General features: G+C 40.9%; 1 protein-coding gene across 2 annotated transcripts in view; it reads left to right on the forward strand.

The window, feature by feature from the left end:
* jag2b (jagged canonical Notch ligand 2b) overlaps positions 1-21950 on the forward strand; it is a 46459-nt gene that overhangs the window by 18700 nt on the left and 5809 nt on the right. The window contains exons 4-22 of one of the 2 annotated variants that reach the window (XM_084431494.1): positions 4220-4477; positions 5471-5531; positions 9107-9237; positions 9732-9851; positions 10637-10750; positions 12444-12557; positions 14259-14372; positions 14707-14753; positions 14850-15026; positions 17302-17464; positions 17618-17782; positions 18471-18584; positions 18671-18784; positions 18900-19013; positions 19492-19608; positions 19782-19809; positions 20496-20581; positions 20935-21048; positions 21811-21926. In XM_084431494.1, the coding sequence (XP_084287620.1) occupies positions 4220-4477; positions 5471-5531; positions 9107-9237; positions 9732-9851; positions 10637-10750; positions 12444-12557; positions 14259-14372; positions 14707-14753; positions 14850-15026; positions 17302-17464; positions 17618-17782; positions 18471-18584; positions 18671-18784; positions 18900-19013; positions 19492-19608; positions 19782-19809; positions 20496-20581; positions 20935-21048; positions 21811-21926 (2267 nt within the window). The remainder of the gene's footprint in view (positions 1-4219; positions 4478-5470; positions 5532-9106; positions 9238-9731; positions 9852-10636; positions 10751-12443; positions 12558-14258; positions 14373-14706; positions 14754-14849; positions 15027-17301; positions 17465-17617; positions 17783-18470; positions 18585-18670; positions 18785-18899; positions 19014-19491; positions 19609-19781; positions 19810-20495; positions 20582-20934; positions 21049-21810; positions 21927-21950) is intronic. The other variant, XM_084431495.1, reaches the window with a different exon arrangement.

Raw genomic sequence — 21950 nt, forward strand, 5'->3', positions numbered from 1 at the left:
TAATGAAACTTACCCACATTCAAGTGTTGATAAAAAAGAATGCATGAGGCTAAAATAAAATGTTTAATTTTTGTTGTTGTTGTTGTTGTTGTTGTTTAAAAGAGGCTCTGTTCTTTCTTTTAATATATTGCATGTTCATACAACAACATATTCTGGGGGCCATGGCATTTTTGTGAAAATGATCAAAATTATTGTATAGTAGTCTCAAACAAACTGCCTACATAATTAACTTTTTTCCTACTTTTCAATTGAATTTTAAAGCTGCAGTCTATAACCTTATTCATTTAAAATGTATATAAGTGAGTACGTCATGAATACATTTTCCAAACCGTGTTTTTTCTTATCCTGAATCACTACGGTACACCTATAATAAGTGTTTATATTCGGACTATTTTTTAGACTGGTCGGGTCGTACCACTGCGGAGTAGCCCCGTACGTGTGTGACTCGTCATAGACATAAACAGAGAGAAGTAGCTCCGGCTACAATGTTCTTCCACAACATGCATGCAGTTTGGTTTATTTACCGCTAGAGCGCCAACAGTTACTTTAAAGGGACACTCCACCCATTTGCATTAAGCTTTGCATTGTTAGAAACCCAGTCATACTATTGAATGGTCGTGCAACACTCTCTCATTTTCCCCTGAGACGGGAGAAATCCGTTATTTACCTCTTACACTTCCTCCTACAATGACGCAAAAATCGTCATTTTGCGTCATTGTAGGAGGAAGTGTAAGGGGGGGGTTTCTGTTGAGACTACAGACACTCGTTCCTCATCTTTCCCAGGGGGTGGGACCCGCTCACGCTACAGACCTATTACAGATCAGTGGGTGGGACTTTACTCTCTGAAACTGAAAGCGATATCCTCCATCTTGTTTGAAGCTAAGCTAACAGGCAGTGTGGAAACAGATGTAAAGTTATGACAGTAGCGGAGGAGAGTGCTCAATATGATATAGAAGAAGAGGATTTCGGAAGTCTGATGCTTGAATCAGGTGTATGTGGCTACCTTTACAAGCCGCATTATAGCGAAGAGCCGCCGAGGCAGAAGACCTGCCTGCCGCGGACGAGGAGCCCGGACTGGCTCGAGTTAGGGCGGACTGGTGGCGCCGGTGATCTCACTATGCAACTACGAACACAGAGATAGAGACCGTCTGCGGCAAAGAATTTGAACGATGACAATTTCTCCTGGACGAAATCTCTGAATCAGACGAGGACACGGATGTTTGTGTTGTGAACTATCCTAGTTTCGCACCGCATATGTTCTGACTGAACATCCAGGTACCATGCAATAATTCACTTTTTCGAAAGAAATACAAACGAGGAGTAATGCACTAATGAGTTCGCCAACTAACTAGACATTTTGTGTGAAATTAATTTCAAGCTCTGGTGGTAGCTAGCCTTGTAGAGGGAAGATTGATTTTTCTTATAGGCAGATATGCGCTTTCTGGATTAGTGGGAGTGGCTTGCGGAGCTGTGCAATGTGGTGCATTGTGGGAGTTGTTGTCTTTCACACAAATGCGTCCTGAAGTTATTTTTTGTCTTTCCTCGGTCACAAAGGCACCAAATTCAAAATTTATTTTACATTTCGGCTACATATATGACCCACTTTAAATAAAAAACAATGTTCAAATGGGTGGAATGCCCCTTTAAGTATAGATTTGTTTCATTTTTACCCTTATTCCAGAGCCATAATTTAACTTGTACTATAAAACCCATCATCAAATATGCATTATTACTTTTAAAGCTAATCTAAAGAAAGATTGAAATATGCATAGACCATTTCAATATGCTTTCACAGCCGTCCCATCATTTCCATTACAGAACAATTTTTTCCAGATGTTATTGTGCTCGTTTACAACAGCAGTGTAAAGAGTTTGAATTTAAATATGAGACATGTGATGTGTGCAAAAAACTTGATGATAGCAGAATGTTAATACATTTTTATAAAATATTATATAATTATTTATTTAGGTTCCAAATGCTAACTATGGAATTAGCTTTAGAGTTAAAGAAGTGTTCACCAGAACACCTGTAAGCTCTAGTGACCATTGATTAGAAATACTTGAGATTGACCTGCTCTCTTTGATGATCTGGAGCACACTCAATGACTTGGCAGGGCTCTGTTTGAGACAGTGGCTTCATTTATCACACAAGCCCATAGTAGAGAGGCGTGCCAGACATTAATGATCTTGTCATAGAGAGCGAACGCTGCCAAGGTCTGTCTGATGTGACTATCTGCAGTCTGTACTCACGCAAGGCTTGGCAACAAAAGCGGCAGTGCATCCTCCTCTCTCCAGTGCCGTTTGATACTACTCGTTTAGTATGCAGTGTGAACACTCAGAGCTGCCGCACCTCTTTTCTTAAACCGGACACGTCCTAACGCCTCCTCGTCTGTCTGTCAGAAACCCAAGGGTAAAAATGTGTCTCTCACTCTTTCGCTCGGGTGAATAAAGTTTAGCCTGCACAATGCGTCATGTCATCTCAGGACTTTCCAGGGACGGTGGGACGTTGTTCTAGTCGAACTGACGGAATTAGCCAACATGCATTTTTCATAGATGCTTTAAATAATTCTGTTACATCTGTCAGAACTGTTCATAATGTGTACGTGTGCATCGTAGGGCCCTACAGGCTTCAGGAAAAGTTCTGTAGCATTGTGTTTACTCTGCAGGAAGGGCTCTGGACTGCCCAGTGTTTAGACGTTGGGCAGAACGGGCCGGCAAAAGCTCGCTCCATTGTTCTTTATCTGGAAGCGCCAGGGCTATTTCTGTTTTTGTTGCTTAATTCGATCGACATTGTCAGAGGATGGAGAGGAAGGCATGTGTATGTGCGCCCCGTATGTGTGTTTGCAAGAGGAGAAAGACGTGGACGCGCTCTGCGCGTCGGGACAGAGGAAATCGCAGGCCCCCCGTTTCCACCGTGATTGTTTGCCGTCTCCGATCCCACTGCGATAAAGATTGCTTTCTTTGCAGAGAGGCTGGGAAAGCTTGGGAAAATGGTGCTCTTAATGTGAGTGCTGCTAACCACTCTCGCTAGGAGGAGGGATTCGTATTGAGGGTCCGTGTCCTGGTGGACCTGGACGATGTGATTGATGATTAGGATTAGGGTGGGATCCAGGTCCTTCAAGGACGGCCTGGGCTAAGAGCTGAAAGTCGCCGGCTATGGACACCAGTGGCTTTCTCTGCCTGCCGCTCTTGCCCAGATCTCCCTGGTAACAGCAGTCAAACTCACTCCCCTCCCTCCGGCCAGACATCAACATTTTCATTAGAAGAACTAGGTTTTAACTAAAACTCACTAGAAATGTGAACGATTGAACAAATGAACGAGTCGCTGCCATGATGCTAAGGCGTGTTTGTGCAGTTGCTGCAGTGTTTAGAATGGTTTTTAGGGGATTTTGATGGTGTTGCTAGAGTTTTCTGGATGTTTGCTTGGTAGTTACTGGTCCAACCCTAAGTTTATATAAAATTCTGGTCCCTAGATATGACTCGGCTATTTTTATTGTCTGCTCACTAAAAATCGTAAGTCTGACCACACCTCTTGCAGCCGCATTTTGAGTTATTATCATGTCCATGGTACAAAGAACACTTAGAGTTAAGGGATGTGTTCGAATGAATATGAGTGGTAACAATCACCAATAAAGTACTTGATTTGGGATGGTTAACTGAGAGCCAATTCAAAACCCTTTGTTTTTGCAATGGTGTCATTCATGTGTGAGTGTCTTTGTTGTGCAGTGATTTGTCTGAATGGATTTGTGAGGCAGGAAGTTGGCAGGGACAGGATAGTCTGAGTCACTAGCGAGTTTATAGCTTTAAATCAGGGACTGTCCTGTCTGTTGACTTGCAGCTGATCTACATGCCCGTTCATTATCACATTGTACTGGTTGTGTGAATATGTGTTAGCTCCATCTTCCATTCCATGTAAATTTTTGGAATGAATAAGTTGTATTTTAGAAATTAGATTTTTATTTCCTTTTATTTGGTCATGAAACATTATTTAATAAGTATTATATTGTTATATTATTTATTATATAAAACATATTATTTATTGTTATATAATACATTACAAATTAGCTGACTAAAAAATATAGGCCTTATAAGTTATTAATATAGGCCTTTAAGTAAATAGTCATAATTATCCCTAGTAACAGTGTTACTGTATAATATTGTTTTTAATTCTGATTATTAACAAAGTGCATGATCTCTGTTTCTGCTTTTCTTTTTTTTAGCTGGTGAGGAGAATTTGATTGAACGCCACACACACGCTAGCATGGTGAATCCCGGCGACCACTGGCAGTCCATCCGGCACCCCGGCACCACGGCCCACATCGATTACCGACTCCGGGTCAGGTGTGACGAGAACTACTACGGGAGTAAGTGCAACAAGCAGTGCCGGCCCCGCGACGACTACTTCGGCCACTACCGCTGCGATCCATCGGGAAATATTGTATGTCTAGATGGCTGGATGGGAGTGGACTGCCGGACGGGTTAGTGCTGTTGACCATCTGTATTTTGTACTTAGCATTTCAGTTTAATATCATGACCAATAAATGGCCAATATTACAATTCTATTATACTCTTTTGGATTTAAATATAGACATAAAAGTGTTATTTTGGTATGATTTTACACTATTACAGTAAATTATTTATTAGCTTTTTATCATTTACTAGAATTTAATTGACTTTTATTTAAAATTTTTGATTTTAATAAAAAATGTATAGTTTTGTAATGTGCTTTTGTCAATTTCATTAGTTTTAGTTAACAATTACAATACTGCACTAAACTTAATTGATTTAAAAGCTACAATTTAGGCATCACAACATACTCTATATAAAAGTAGATGTTCACTTTTTTTTATAAAGGTAACATTTAACTGTAACAATATGTCATGCATCCCCAATATATAGCCTCGTATTATTAGCCACATTGCCCTTGATAAAGGATGAACTAGCACTGACTGGTGTCTTGAAGCATATAGAGAGGAACCCTGTTAAATCTTGCCCTTTACAACCCTGTAAAGAGACCTGCTGCTATCAGTGTTTTCACAGCCCTGCGATCTTTGCTCCTCTGCCTGGAGGTGAGATTGTGTTGTAAACAACACCTCTGCAGCCCTGGAGTCACACTTTCCATTAGCTCAATTAATTTGGGTGATGCTGGGGTTTTTGATGTCTTTAACCCACCACTGCAGACAACCTAAACACCTCTGTTCCAAAGCTGTGAGTGCGTGTGTGTGTATATATTGCACTAAAGAAAGGCAGTAAATCACCAGGCACTGTCCTAATGAGCATGGGGTACGAGTAGGTGGCTGTAATGGGGGTGGATAAGGGCAAACGTATGTGTGTGTTCAGGCCATAAAGTTGTCTTCTGCCACAGCGAGCGTGATGAATTTATCTTGTCGCACTTGTAAGGCAACACAAACAAACAAGACTGACTCTCCTCCCTCCCTCTCTCCCTCTCCTCTCTCCCTCTCCTCTCTCAGCGATCTGCAAGCAGGGTTGTAATCTGATTCACGGAGGCTGTATGGTGCCTGGAGAATGCAAGTAAGTGTTTGAGCATCATTTCATGCTCGGTTGCTCGGGCTAATCTGGCTCCTTAATTTCAGCAGGGCCATATGTGCTCATGCTGAGAAGGTCTTTTCATTTGTTTACCTTACCATTAATTAATTAGTGCAGTGAAGCCATTGTTTGTGCAAGCTGTTTTTGTTTAATATGCTGTTTTTAATCACGCTATACTTTCTCAAGTGTGTTTAAAAGTTGTGATCGATTTATCATTTGATGGGTTGAAATAGTAATACTTTAGGGAGTCACTATTACTTTTGCTTATATTTTACGAGATAGTTCACCCAAAAAGGAAAATTGTAATTTAGTAATTTACTCTCGCCCATGTTGCCTCAAAACCATGATACTTTCGTTCATCTTTGAAACACGAATGAAGATATTAATGAAGCTGAGTTGTTTCCTCCATTGAAAGTACATTCACACAAAACAAGCAAGCATATCTGAGCTTCTGCAAGAACCATTGAGGTTTGTTTTCGCATGTCAAGCAAGTGTTTGCCATATTTGATGACCTCTATGTATGTGTGTTGATCAATGTTTATATGTAAACAAATTAAATCTGTTCATCTCTTCTCTTTAACATGTTACATGGACTTTCAGTGGAGGGGCAGAAGTGTCTCGGGTTTTATTAAAAATATTTGTGTTTTGAAGATAAAAGAAAGCCGTTTAAGATGACACGAGAGTGAGTAATTGATGACAGAATTTAAATTTTTGAAACCCTTTACTCTTTGACGTAACACCTGTTACACTAATCTGTTAATGTACAACTTTCGCCTGAGTCATTTCAAGGGACCTTCAGATTGGGGTCTTTTGAGTTGGGACCTTTAAGCCACCCAGAACACTGTAGCAACCACATAGCAGCGCTCTTAAAAGCGGTCAGAACACCTTAGTTGTTCGTGGGCAAACTGAAAGAACTTTAATAAACTATATAAACTATACAAATCTAGTGGCAATTGGACTTTTTGGAAAGTTACCAAAATCAGTGTCCCCAGATTCCTTGTGTTTTGGAAGTTATCATCAAATGATAATTTAGTCAAATGGTGGTATTTTGCTCTTACTGTCACAGGAAACTCTGACGCTTCCTGTGGAACTCAGCGTGAAATCCACCTCACCGTCCCACATCATGTTCTCCTTTAGTTCTTTTCCTGTAGCTTAGCTCTGCCCTCTTCCTTTGCCACAGGAAAAGCTCTTAGTCTTTGGCATGAGAAAAACCTTTTTTTTGTCCATTCCACCTTCAACCTCACTCTGTCTAAGGGCAGGGAATGAGTAGATCCAGAGGTGTCTAAACCAGGAAGTCACTCTAGACGATGATGACATACTAGAATCTTTCGGCAACAAATCATTCAGACATTCTCATTTAAAAACATCTCACGCTTCAATTTTCCTGTCCTCACTACTACTGAGCACATATACCTGCCCTCATTCTGCTGCTCTCCTTTACCTGCTACTAGACTTGAGCCGTTTAAAAGGGACAAGGCTATTTTCTGCCTCTGGCATCATAAAGGCCAAGTGTGGCGCCTCAAGGGACATGGGGGCCAAAAACATGCTTTGGGACATCATGTACCAAGCTTCTCGATGGCCTGGACGAAAGAGCTTCTGGAACCGGGCTAGGAAACAGAGGCCAATATGTTATTTTAGAGTTTGAATATTTGGGAAGTTCTGTGAGTTCTTGCAGGATATGGTGACTCGCTTCCCTGCGGTCACTAGCTTGATAGTCCTGGGAAGGAAGAAGGTGGAGACTAGAGGACTAAGTTTGCCACAGACATTTTAATTAACCAGTAGATGCAGTAGTGGGCCACACTTAAAATTGAGTCATTTCATTACATCCAGTAAGTTTTGTTTTGTGATTAAAGGGATATTTCATCCAAAAAATTAACAAAGAAAAAAAAAGAACTACACCACGGTCGCATGACTTTAACGTCACCATCACTAAGCTTCTGATAACTCTTTCAGTCTGTGTTTAAAAAGATTTTCCCTGAAAGTTTGAGTTATACTAGTTTGCAATTGCGCATTTAAAAACACAACGAGGCTGTGAAAACAGATTAGTGAGTAGATGAGTTTACCTGTTCGGCTGATGGCATTTAATGTCCCTGCCAACCGTTGTAGTCCTATTTAGCCACTTATTAGCGTTTAAGTAAAAGCTTAAAAATCACAAGAGGGTATTACTGATGTGTTTTATATTGTAGGATAAAAGGGGAAAATATATTGAGTTTGTGCTCACCACAAACAAGCATTTAACCAAAAACACATTCAAAAACCCTAATGACTTCAGGACAATGGAATTGGCCTTCAAAAATATGTCATCCCTGCACCACTCTATAGGTTTCTATTGAACTCTCCCTTTAATTGTCCAAACACATTTTGGAGGCACTGCAAACCCTTTCTGCAAATCAAATACGAAAGGCAAAAATGCATTTATGATTTAAGTTTGAGGTTTTTTTTTTTCATGGCTGTAGTGGACATGTCCTGACACACAAAGTAAATGTAATGCAACTTTCTCTTTGGAGTGAGTTAGTTAGCAAGCTTATGTTTGGCAGTGCTCAGCAGAGCTGAACGCCCCCGTGCACAGGCAGGGTTCACACTCACCCCACACACTCTGCTGCCTACATGCTCTTTCATACAATACTAAGGTTGTTACTGGGCAGTGCGAGGCTGTGTGTGCTCTGGTGTAAGTAATCCAGCCTCTGGCCTGCCCCTTGGGCACAGATCTAGGGGGCTATTTCAGAGACCTCACTGGAGATGTTATAAGTGGATTTGGATCAAGGCCTCCACGCAGAGAATGTGCCAGGTGTGTACCTCTTCGAAGAGCACATTTGCCTGTTATTGTAAGCTGATGTGATCCCAATTGTGGGCCTGAATTCTATTTATGAATTCATTATCACCACATTTAATTGCAGTATATTTATAATTTAACCTAGATTCAATTATTACAGCATTTAACCATGAAAATGTTAACATGTTAATAGATAAACATGTTGTTGTTGTTGTTGTTATTATTAGTACTATGTCAATCCCATGGTAAATTCAGATAGTCATTCAGTGCTGTCTATTTGTTTCCATCTGAACCCATCACTGTACCATGGTACCACCACAGTACTTTGTAAGGCTAGTAAGCGTTAGCTCTGTGGTTGAGATATGCAGACAGCGTCTCTCCACTCGGCAGCTGGAGTTAGTCCATACCTCTTCTGCAGGGGAGCTGTCTTAAAATAGCCTTCTCAGAAATGACAAGACAGCTGGGTGAGGGGTGTGGTGGGTACGAAGAGAGTGCACTACAGGCCTTGGAATAGCGGAGTGTTGCTGTAAACCAATAATTTGTTAACCCCGCTGCAGCATTTCCCTCTGTGCCCCAAGCTACGACCAAACCGCCCGAGGGGTGGGGGAGTGCGCGTCTGTGCGCAGTTGTGAAAGTTTTCTTAACCTTTGTCACCCGGAATGTCGCCTTATCCTAAGATTAGGTGTCAGGGCAGTGATGTGCATCTGTATGTTTGTTTCTTGTCTGTCATTAAGATATTTCAACCTCAGTGGCATTATAAGTGTTAACACACTTATGTGGTTTTCAGGTGCAACTACGGCTGGCAGGGCCAGTTCTGTGACGAGTGTCTGCCTTACCCTGGCTGCTTGCACGGGACCTGTGTTATACCCTGGCAGTGCACTTGCGACAAGAACTGGGGCGGCCTCCTATGCGATAAAGGTAAGGGTCCTAAATGCATCACACACGCTGATGCTGATGATTTGGCCTAGTTAGTTTTGAGAAATTGAGGTCAACCTGGAATTGACCCATAAAATGGTCAGCAGTAGATCAGAATGAATTTGGAACTACATCATCTTACACTGAGCTGGTTTGTTGGCTGCGATGTCAGCACAGGCTGTGCATCATGTGACAATGCACGCACAAACACACACTTTGGATATTGTGGTTGTGATTGGAGTGGCGCTCGGATATCTGATCTGTTGGTCAGCGTGCGTCCTGGAAGGTTGTTAGGAATGAGAAGCAGCTGAGATGTGCCTACAGTTCTCTTTATTTATTTACCAGCTTTTATGTGCATAGCCTCGCCTTACAAGGTCTGCTGGGAGTCCAGCAAAGGTTTGCCAACTGTAGTCATTCAAAGAGCAAATGTTTGCAGGCTTAAAAAAAATCAGAATTCAAGAAGTACCCTAGTTCATTGTTTTTATGTGTCCTTGAAGATCTGAACTACTGCGGCACACACCATCCCTGCAAAAATGGCGGGACTTGCATGAACTCTGAACCGGATGAATATTACTGTGGCTGTCCTGAAGGATACTCTGGCAAGAACTGTGAAATTGGTAAGTCTTTACAGATGGATGGGGAATTTGGTAAATGAAAGTGCTGGCTGGATGGATGGATGGGAAGGGAGGGTGGATGGATGGTTTGATAAAAGGAGGGATGGATGGATTTTTAAAAGAAGGAATGGCTGAATGGATAAAAAGGGGTTGATTGGATGGATGGGTGGATGGATGGATAAAAGAAGGGTTGGATGGATTGATAGAAGGGATGGATGAATTGATGGATGAATAAAGAAGGGCTGGCTGGATGGATAAAAAGGGGTTTATTGGATGGATGGATAAAAGAAGGGTTGGATTTATTGATAGAAGGGATAGATGAATTTATGGATGAATAAAATAAGGGCTTTCTGGATGGATGGATGGATGGATGGATGGGTAAAAGAAGGTATGGATGGATGGATAGATGGATGGGTAAAAGAAGGGATGAATGGGTAAAATAAGGGATGAATGGATGGATTGATAAAAGGATGGATGGATAAAATAATGAATAGATGGATAAAAGAAGGAATGTATGTATGGATAAATGGATTACATGGATGGATGAATTAATGGATTGGTAAATAGAGGGATGGATGGATAAATGGATCCAAGGATGGATAAATAAATGAATGGATGGATCCATAGATAGATGCATGGATAGATGGGTGTATAAGTGGATGCAGAAATAGATGAATGGATAGATAATATTTCTCACCCAAGGCTGGATGATTGAAGCTGTGCCAGTTGGTGTGCCGTATAAGATATATATGTCTATATTAATGACACATACCATTGTGTTTTTGCAGCCGAACATGCTTGTGTATCCAACCCCTGTGCTAACGGAGGCACGTGTCACGAAGTCCCAACTGGATTTGAATGCCAGTGTCCACCAGGCTGGGAGGGACCCACTTGTGCTAAAGGTATGTAAATCTTTCGTGCACTTTCCTCTCTGACTTTCTCCATGGCCCGATCTGTTCTGTCTGGAGACCTAGTTATAGACCTAGACAAGAGCACAGACACCCATCCCCTCCCCAACATGTGCCCAGATGCTGTGGCCAGTGTGCTGCTTGTCATGCTGGGATGTGTCAGGTATATGGCAGGGGAAGCCGGTCCTGGATCTTGGCAGCACAGCGGGGTCCCTTTGCATGGCGAGCGGAGCTTGAGCTCTTACTGGTCCCGGATTAGAGCCTGGTGATACCCATCACTGAGACAGGGGGGATTTGCATAATCTGTCTTCACTTTGAACCAGCATTTGGCTTCACAAATTGTGAATGCAGTGTGTCATGGTCTTCCCTTCATTCTCCGGCTCCTCAAAGCATCCCTCTTTTAGCGCCACAGAGCTCAAATTTGATCAGTTGCAAATGTGTTTCTCACTTCTAGGATGCCCAGTGTTTTAATTATTGGTATTTCTCACACTCTTCATCACTCCCTCCACATTCTACCTCCTCTGTTTCCTCCATCGCACATATGGGGCTGTGTTTCCATCGTCATAGCAACAGCAGGGTCCCTGCTGGAATTTGGGCAACCCCCCCCCCACCACACCAAACCACACCATTTCACCCATAAAGATTTTTCCCCCACCTTTCCCTCTTCACTTGCTTGTCTGACCCTTTTACACACCCCGCTCCACCCCATTCACCACAATATATGTATAAGGCTAAAGGGAGAAGAAAGGAGGGAGGAATTTCTCTTGTTTTTGTTTCCTCCCATTTTCTTCCAAATTTCAAATAGCTGCTGCTCGGTTCTTTGTGCCTTTTGTGCACGTATTAAAACTGTAATGATTTGTGCTCTAATAGCAGCTAATCTGGCGATCTGGATTATATCAAGCTATAATCGCTTTACTGTCTTGCATAAAGAAAAGCTCTCTCTGATGAACGGACTGACACTCTATCCCGCCTTTTCCCGCCACACCATCACTATATTATTATATTATATTATATTATATTATATTATATTATATTATATTATATTATATTATATTATATTATATTATATTATATTAGATGGATGCACACCTGAAGATAACATTAATAATAACAAAATAATTATGTCTAGCATCAGTGCAAAGTCTGCAAACACAGCTTCACATTACGCACAGTAACATAGGTCTTAAAAAACAATATTATATGAAAAATATGACTGTATATGTGTGAAGCTATTGTAAAACACACTTAAACTCATGTGACTGTATGTCAGTTGAATTAGGACCTACAGTTAAACCTTGGTGACATAGGAAGCATCAAAATTGTTCACATTATATTCACTTTGGAGTGCATAATATAGTTTTCATTATGCTGAATTATTTTATTTTTATTTATTTTTTGTTGTGAAAATGCTGCAATATTTTAACAATTAAGACAGATTGACAGAGCAGCACTGATCGTGTGTGTGTGTGTGTGTGTAGTGGGCATTGAATAACCCACACACCCATGCTGGGTGTAAAATTGTCCAGTTTGAATGTTTATATGGATAAAACTGAAAACATCCCATAATATTATGTGATGCATATCCTATAATATCTCAGTATGACCTCAAGAAGCTTTTTTAAAGCAGTTTCAGTTTAGAATTTTTCATATCTGCAGAATGTAACATGATTTTGTGTTGATGTTGCAGACATGGATGAATGTGCCTCCAGCCCGTGTGGGCAAAGCGGAACATGTATCGACCTGGAAAATGGCTTTGAGTGTGTTTGCCCTCCTCAATGGGTTGGGAAGACCTGTCAAATCGGTAAGATTGAGATCCCCCTTTATTGCAATCGTGTTTTGAACACCAGCATTCATATCGATCCATTTTGCATCCGAATGGTTGAATATGGTGTGTTAGATCTAAATTGCATGCACTTTATACAAGCCTGCATGGTTTTTAGGCAAAACAAGACAAGTGATTTAATTTGTCTACATGAGAAACTGGTAATAGTGGCAACCTGGTCCTTGTTGCTTGTAAGACAGCTATATATGCATATGTTACAAGGAGGGCCAGCCTTAGACCTGGATCTAAGGCTAGATCAGATGGCCCATCGCCGACATCGCAGGCGCCACAGGATTTTCCATCATCCTTCTGCTCACAATAGTGTGCAGCTCTTGTCAGGGGAAGTGATGAATGTGAAAGGAAGTGGATTGTGACCTGTAAACAAGCGTGGGGTGGGAACAGGAGTTGGTCTGCTCGTCTTACGCTTCGAACCTTAGCCTCCAGCTTGGGTTTCTCTCACAAGAGCCAGGCCTGAGCACAGTGGGGAGTCGTGTTTCTCAGAGGACAGGTGCGCAGGGGAGTGGAGCGCACCTCACTAGGGGCCCCTGATGAATATTTAAACGCCTAATAAGCAGTAGTTTTTTCATGGCAAAGTCAAAAGAGTCATAGCCCCCTGAACCGGCTGGTCACCTGCTGTAGGCTAATTGGGGAGAGGCGAGCAGAAGGAGGGTTGATTACGAGTGGGCCCTTAGTTTACAAATATGTATATGTATATGTATATGCATGTATGTATAAATATATATATGTGTATATATATATGTGTTTTAGAGTAAAGAGTAAAAGTGGTGAAAATACCTAGAATTGCTTTCATAGAATGTTTCAAAGGTCTGGGGTCAGTCAGATTTGTTTTAAAGAAAATATACATTTTATTCAGCAAGGACACATTAAATTGATTAAAAGTGACAGTAAAGAAATGTATAATGTTAAATATATTTTTATTTCAGATAAATGCTGTTCTTTTGAACTTTCTATGTATCAAAGAATACAAAAATATATCATGGTTTCCACAAAAACATTGAGCAGAACAACAGTTTTCCAACACTGATAATAATAAGAAATGCAAATCAGCATATTAGACTTATTTATGATGGATCATGTGACACTGAAGACTAGAGTAATGATGCTGAAAATTGAGCTTCGCCATCACAGGAATGAATTACATTTTAATATTAAAATGCAATGTAAAAATAGAAAAGTTATTTTAAATTGTAATATAGTATTACTGCTTTTACTGTATTTTTGATCAAATAAATGCAGCTTTGGTGGTGTGAGAACTTAAATAAATATATAATTCTTAAATATTGTATATATGCTATAATTAAGGTAATTTAAGTCATAATGTCTATTTGTGCTTTTCAAGTAAAATGTGTTTTTTAAGAGTGTTTTGATATTTTTAATAGAACACAATCTAAATATACTGATTAAAGGTGTTGTTGTTGTGGTTTTTTTTTTTTTGCTGTGTAATGGTCATTGATCAGGAAGTCAAGTAGACTGGCATCGTTGTGACTGTTAGAGTTTCAAGCCAACAGACTTTTCAATGGGCTTAATGGTGGTGGGGTTACACAATAAGATCTCAGATTTCTCTGCCTCTCTCTTGCTACTCTACACTTCCCATCTCCTCTTCAGTCTACCAATTGTCTACAAAAATCTCCCAATTATTTCTGTCCCTCAATTTTTCAGATGCAAATGAGTGTATGGGGAAGCCTTGTGTAAATGCTCACTCTTGCAAAAACATGATTGGTGGATATCACTGTGACTGCTTTCAAGGATGGGCCGGACAGAACTGTGACATCAGTCAGTATCTCCTAATGCTCCTCTCCTGTCCTTTCCCTCATCTTTGAACACGTACTCTATGGTGGCGGCCAGGCTTTCCTCTTCGGACACTTGATACCCTTTGGGGTTCTGCACACTGTATATTTTGTCTTAGGCTTCACCTACTGTTGCATGCTGGGTCATTGGCTTTACCTCACGTTTGTGTTGATTGAACTAACATTTCCATCTTCAGCATACTTACAGAGCTCATCTAATTCGAGTTAATTGCATGTCTTCAGCCTTTCCTAACTGCTGTCCTGATTTCCTCCATTTAGCCGTTGATTAATTGCTTCATTTACTTTGCCCATGACTCTAGATCTCAATGGATGCCACGGACAGTGCCAGAATGGAGCAACTTGCAAGGTATAACCTTTAAGATTCAAAACAATTCCTGGTTTACTTTAGCATCTCAGTTAATTGTATTCATTATTAAGTGTCCTTTAATTTGTGTCTGTGCAGGAGCTGGTTCATGGAGGTTACCACTGTCAGTGCCCTCCAGGCTTTGTGGGCTTGCACTGTGAAGTCTCAAGGAACAAATGTGCCAGCGGTCCGTGTCAAAACGGTGGCCGCTGCCATGTCATTCTGGACAGCTTTGTTTGTGAATGCCCTTCAAACTATGCAGGGACGCTCTGTGAGGTGAGAATCTTTACTGTTTATAGTGTTAAAGAGATTTCTAAACAGTTTTTTACAGTAAGCTTTTTGTCAGTGTTTTTTATATTAAATATAGTAGATTAGCAAGATAGGAAATGAGAGCAATTTTAGTCAGGTTCGGGGTAGGATTATAAGATCTTCATCATATCTCCTTCAATGATCAGTAAATGGAAACTGTGGGGCTTGGTCTTGATTAATTGATGACATTTAGTAATGCAGATGGTGTCACTTCTCCATTCATACTTTGCCCACCATTGCATGTGTGTTATTAAAGCCTTGGTGTAAGGCAGATCAAGCCTGCTATTTGGCCACAGGTGCGCCAGGGTAACTAGAGCAGGGTTTGGGTGGAGGGCGGGAGTATTTTTTCATGTGGCCATCATTGCTGTTTTGGAGCCAGTGTTAGTCTAGTGGCAGGCTAAAGATGGACTTCCATAGAGTTGCTGGAAGCTGGTCCTGAGCCAGTCTCATCTTACCCTGTACACTAAAAATAAGCTGTAGTGAATGAGGCAACTCTTCTCTTGGCCTCCTGGCCGCCGGCCCACAATCAGCCCGGGAAAGAGAAGGCCTTGATTTTTACGTTATATTCATGCCTAGCGTGCCATGCGCTTACATTAGACCATACCGTCTGCAGTCTGTTGGAGAAGCAAGCCTATACTAGGAAAAGGTTTTGATCTGGTGGGACTGTTTTCCATGCAGGTGCACATGAGGCTACATATAAAACCTTGGTCCAGTATTGACACAGAATCAGACATGTTTTAGTATGGGATCAAATCCGTTTAACTGAACTAAAAAAGTCATTACAATAAAGCTGTGATTTACTACATTTATATGTAGTTAAATACTCACTATCCAAAAATGTTCTGAGACCTGTTTGCTTGGGATATTCGCCTACATATATATATATATTTTTTAATTATGTGTCAACCAATTTTGCCCGCCAACATACAACTGTTTGAAACGTGTCCAGCTGGGTTGTTCTTCAGATCCAGTACAGATGGATGATTATCTCTTATATCTGTCTGCTCTAGCAGTTTTATGAAGCTCTGTTTGATAGTCTCGTTTGCAGACATTCCTCTTACATCGCTGCCTGTGAAAAAGTGCTCTGTGCAGGCCTTCGGCTTCCAGTATATACAATGTATATCCCTACTAACATAAATTCAGCAGACTTGGAGAACAGCATTATAGTCTGAACTAACACCTTACATGGCAGCTGGCATGATGTGTACTTAAGAAAGGTTGTTAAAATTCCCCTGAGGATCATCTCTAGGAAAGGCTTTTTTGAGAAAAAATGGTGGGGACATTGAGAAGGTTTTGGAAAGCTGCAGAAACCTACATTAATTAGTAAACATTATGGGAACAGTTTGTAGTTGAGTATAGTATATTATATTATATTATACACTGTAATACATTAATTAAGAACATTAAAACAAACAAACAATGCATTTAATCTTGCCCCTTGGCCCATAGAGAATTTGACACAGCATTCTAAAAATGTGGCACTCATGGCAAGAGACATGATGCAATGGGCAGAGACGTCCGTCTGCATGTCATCCTAGACTGTAGTTAACAAATAGCGCAGAACATGTGAACGTGTCCTAAGTCTACCTCAGACTGATTGACAAACTCAGTTGCAAAATGATGGATTGCTGTGGACTGCTCTAGGCCAGTGGTATACTTATGGTAAAAAAACAAAAAGAAGCCATTTCTAAAGCCACTTTTTGTCTTATTAGCTTAATTATAAATTATTAAAGCAATTATTATTACTTCAAATTATAAAACAATTTAAATGAGTGTGAAGTTGTAATTATTTTATTTAAAGTGAAGATTATTTTAATAATTGTGTAATTAAGTTCATATTAATTAATTACATGGTATATTTGGAAATCCATTTGTGCAGTTTATATTAAATATAAACATATCAATAGAATATAGTAAGTATTATGAGTTTCTGTGGGAAAGATTCCTTTCTAAGACTATTTACCAGAACAAGGCCATGTCGAGGTAGGAGAACTAGATGTGCAAAAGTGTTCCTCGTCCCAGTTGAATATGCTCGGTAAGAGCGGAAGGATGTCTAAATTTAGCTGCACAGTTTGTTTTGATTGGTCTCTTGTGTGATTGTAATGGTGCTGTCTTGCTAGCTTTAAGCTTATGGGAGCCTTCCATAGCTTACCTGACTGTTTATCTCTAGTTTAAGAGGACTGGACTTAAAAAGCTTAGGCCTAACTCATTCACTAACTCAAGCTCCCTATCTCATTTGAAGGTGGAGAATCTGTCTCACTCAAACCCCTGTGAGTCGAACCCTTGTGAGAATAAGGCTTCGTGCTACAGCCTGCCGGGTGACTTCTACTGTGCCTGTCCTGAAGACTATGAGGGCAAGACCTGTGAAAACCGCAAGGACCACTGCAAGACAACTCCTTGCCAAGGTACTGCCCGTCCTGTTCTCCTGCTAACCAAGATGCAACAGCCAAAGATGTGTCTATCTGCATGTGTACATTGATCATCAATTGAAAAATAGTGCGCAATAGTTCATGTGTTCAATGTGATCTTATTCCGCTTGTTGTTTTTATCATTCTCAGTGATTGACAGCTGTACGATTGCTGTGGCGAGTAACAGCTCAGTTGTGGGTGTGAGACACATCAACTCTAATGTGTGTGGTCCTCGTGGCCGCTGTATCAGCCTGCCAGGCGGCAACTTCACCTGCACCTGTGAGCTTGGCTTTACAGGAGCCTACTGCCACGAGAGTGAGTCATCCTTACAGTTTCAGCGTTTTTACTTTTGAACCATAATCCATTCCTCCTCGTTTGTTCACTTCATCAATTTAGTTTATCCTTACATAGTAGATGGCAGATGGGTAATATAATTAAGCTCATATTAGTCATTTGTCATAGGTACTTCTGGGCCAATAAGTATTAATATAATGTCATAAATAATAAATATTATACAAAAATTAAGTTTTATTAATAAAATGCTTAAAAAAAGAAATTGAGACAATTGTGAGACTTATAGTGAGAATCAAAAATGACTTGTGAAAATACTTTTTTATTTTAAAACGTTAGTTTGTTCCAAATTATATTATCAGCATCAGCATATCTGAATGAAAATGTAACTGAAAAATGTACATTCATTTGAGAATGTATTAGTATTTGGTTTGTCACCCATTTGCTGTAATGACAGCAGCTCTTAAGATGTTTGTCTAACCGGATGATGATCATCAGATCATAAATATCAGATCATCAGAATCATAAATGTTTCTTATTTATTTTACATCATAAGGTTTCTTTTAATTTAGTTTAAACCCTAAAATGCTTTATTTCAATGTTTAAATTACATTTTGAACTCCTGATGTTTAGTGTAGTCTTTTGAGCACCATTTTGTTATTTTATCTTAAAATCTTGATGTTCATGAAAATGTTATATATCGACTACCCAGATATAAATGACTGTGTGAGCAACCCGTGTCGAAACGGAGGCACCTGTATCGACGGGATCAGCTCTTTCCAGTGTTTCTGTTCGGATGGCTGGGAGGGTGACCTCTGTAACCTCAGTGAGTGTCTTTCTTCATCTTCCTGTTCATCTTGACCTCCTTTACATTCAGAGTCTTACCTTTTGTACTTGCATTTCTGCACTCAGATGTGAACGAGTGCAGTCGGAGCCCTTGTAAGAATGGCGGTCACTGTGTGGACCTGGTCAACGACTTCTACTGTGAATGTGCCAATGGCTGGAAAGGAAAGACCTGTCATTCACGTAAGTTACATCTCCCTGTTTTATGTCAAAGTATTTTGCAACATATGCAGTTAAGCTATACAATGTGACTGTTGAACTGACTGGTAATATTTGGAGTTATTTTGTGTCTTTTTAGGTGAAAGTCAATGTGATGCCACCACATGCAGTAATGGAGGGACCTGCTATGACCACGGAGACACTTTCCGCTGCGCCTGCCTTTCTGGATGGGGAGGGAGTACATGCAACACAGGTAAAAACACAGTTTTTATACTCTCTTCATGCACAGCAGGGTTTCTCAACTTTCTGAACCAAAAATGCCTTTCATAGCCTTAAACTATTCATAGACTCCCCTCACATATTATATAATCAAATCAGTCTCTCTTAATACTCTCAATCAACTTTGCAATCCTGCAACACTCTTTATAAATAATGTGTTATATTGTATTGTGGTTGCTGATTTAATTTATATAAATGGTCATCCATGTGTTTTTTTGTGTGTGTTTTTTAACCTTTTAATTTAGTTTAGATATTCAGAAAATTGGTGTCAAATTAATTAATTAATTTTTATTTATTAATTTTATTAATTTATTAATTTAGAAACATATTCTGATATTTTCTGCAGACCCCTAGCAATTGGCGATTGACCCCTGGGGGACCCTAGTTTGAGATCTAAAGGTGTGAAGAAAGGTTTACTTCCTGTAACTTTCTATTTCGTTTTTCTACTTCAGCAAAAAACAGCACTTGCGCGTCCAGCCCCTGCCTGAACGGAGGAACGTGCGTGGGTGGTGGTGACACGTTCACCTGCATCTGTAAAGACGGCTGGGAGGGGCCCACCTGCGCTCAGAGTGAGTGAATTCCCCCATTCACATTTCAGCTGCCAGTGCATGTCTGCATACCAGTGAAAGCAAACATCACAATCAAAAGCAAAAGCATCACGAGCAAAAGTGTTAAATTACATTCGATCAATGCGCGAATGTCTCGCATTGACTCTTTCTTCCTCTCTTCTGGTTCCTTGCAGACATCAACGACTGCAACCCTCACCCCTGGTAAGAAGACCTATGTGGCTCTGCAGTTGTTCCCCCTCTTGTTTACTCTATGCTGCCTGGGGCCGCCTGTTTGTGCCAAACCCTCCCCTTCCCTGTACAACATAGACAGCTTGGAATAACCCTTCTTACATGGCTTTCTGCCCTATTCCACCATGTTGTTCCTGCCCCGCTAACCCCCATTCTCTGAGCGGATGCACCGAGGGGGGGTTCAAGGGAGGACGCTGGTTGTAAAGACGGGAGAAGATGTCCCTAAATCACCCCTAAATCCGACATCTCAGGAGACCCTGGGCTGGTTTTAATGGGGACCACAATAGAGCCGATGGCCCTAAAAGAGCACCCCCAGCGGTGAGGGGAGGAGGGGATGGACAGGCTCTTTTTCTCCCAGTCCACTCTGTCCTCTTGCCTTTCTTCATCGCTGACCTGGGAGCAAGGGATTTGGGAGTTGGGGCGGGAGTAGGGGGTGGGGATCCCAGCAAGGAGCCACTGGGGGGATTTGCATCTGAAAGGTGCTAGTATTGATAAACGCAGTGAGGCACTCTCGCATCCCTCTTCGTCCATGTCTTCTCTTCCCCCGTTTTTCCTGCCTTTCCCCTTCCACGCATGCATGTTGGAAGTATTATGTCAATCACTGGGGTGAAGGTGTCTCTTTCAGCCAATAACCTCATTGTTCTCACATCTCCTTGCAGCTACAATGGAGGGATCTGTGTGGACGGGGTGAACTGGTTCCGCTGTGAATGCGCCCCTGGATTCGCTGGCCCCGACTGCCGTATCAGTGAGTATCCCGAGGAGGAAAGAATGGGGATGTATAGAAAGAGGGTGTTGGAGGATTACCGAGCATCTAGTGCCCTTTGACCTCTTTTGGGGTTAAAGGTTAGCCCTGGCTCTCAGACAGACAGAGGAGATAAATTATTCAACCAGTGGAAAAAAATTCCTCTCCTTTCAGATGGCTCTGACATAGAAAATACTCCTTAAAGATTCCATGCATTTCCCGGCCTCATTTTCGGAGGTGCAACCATGGTCCTGGTGCTTTATAAATGTGTATTGACTTCAAATGGCAGTTTTCCCAACCACATCTTCCAAGGCAGTAGCTGTATTGATGAATGTATATTTTCTTTGCTTCACCAGACATTGATGAGTGCCAGTCGTCACCCTGCGCCTACGGTGCCACCTGTGTGGATGAGATCAATGGCTTCCGATGTGTCTGCCCACTCGGTCGCACCGGACCTCAATGCCAAGAGTGTAAGAGTTATTGTGTAATCATTGAAACAATCAATCTCTTTTCTCTTATCTCTCAGCTTGTCCATATTGAGAAATGGACCTTAAAGACCCCAAGAAATCGATTGACTTTTGCATTGATGTTGAAAGGCTCAAAAAGTCTCCATGATCATTATTTATATTTGCTAATTGGAGGCAGGTGGAATATTCTTACTCTAGAGAGCGTTTAATTGGACAAAAATCTCTCTAGTGAGTCGTCAATATTTTTTGTCAATTTTATTTGGAAAATTGTCAATATATATATACAACTGTTCAAAAGTTTGGGGTTGGTAAGAATTTGTATATTTTTTTGAAAGTCTCCTTTGCTCGCCAAGGCTGCATTTATTTGATCTAAAATACAGTAACGAGTAAAATTGTGAAATACAATTACCAATTACTTAAAATAACTGTTTTCTATTTTAAAATGTAATTTATCCCAGCAAATCAAAGCTGAATTATCAGCAGCCATTACTCCAGTCTTCAGTGTCACACTATCTTTCAGATATCATTCTAAGATGCTGATTTGCCACACTAATACACTAGAGTGTAGATGAGCTAAAAGCTAACAAAAAGCTAAACGTGGAGTATGGTTCCTAAGGAGTGAACAACATGAAAGGCGGGCGGTGTCTGCGTTGGAACACTGACCTGGCATCATGTGACTTGGATCATTCCAGAGAGGAAAGGGATCTGCTCCTAAATTAGAATTGGCCCCAGTCTTACGGTGTTTGTGTTTGTGTTGTGGTGCAGTTATTGGCATTGGGAAGACGTGTCACTATGCTGGACTTCAGTTTCCGCATGGCAGCCGCTGGGAGGAAGAATGCAACACTTGTCAATGTGTCAACGGCAAAGTGGAGTGCACCAAGGTAAGTGTCTGAAGAACAAGTGTT

This window comes from Rutilus rutilus (genome assembly GCF_951802725.1).
Source record: "Rutilus rutilus genome assembly, chromosome: 15".
Lineage (NCBI taxonomy): Eukaryota > Metazoa > Chordata > Actinopteri > Cypriniformes > Leuciscidae > Rutilus > Rutilus rutilus.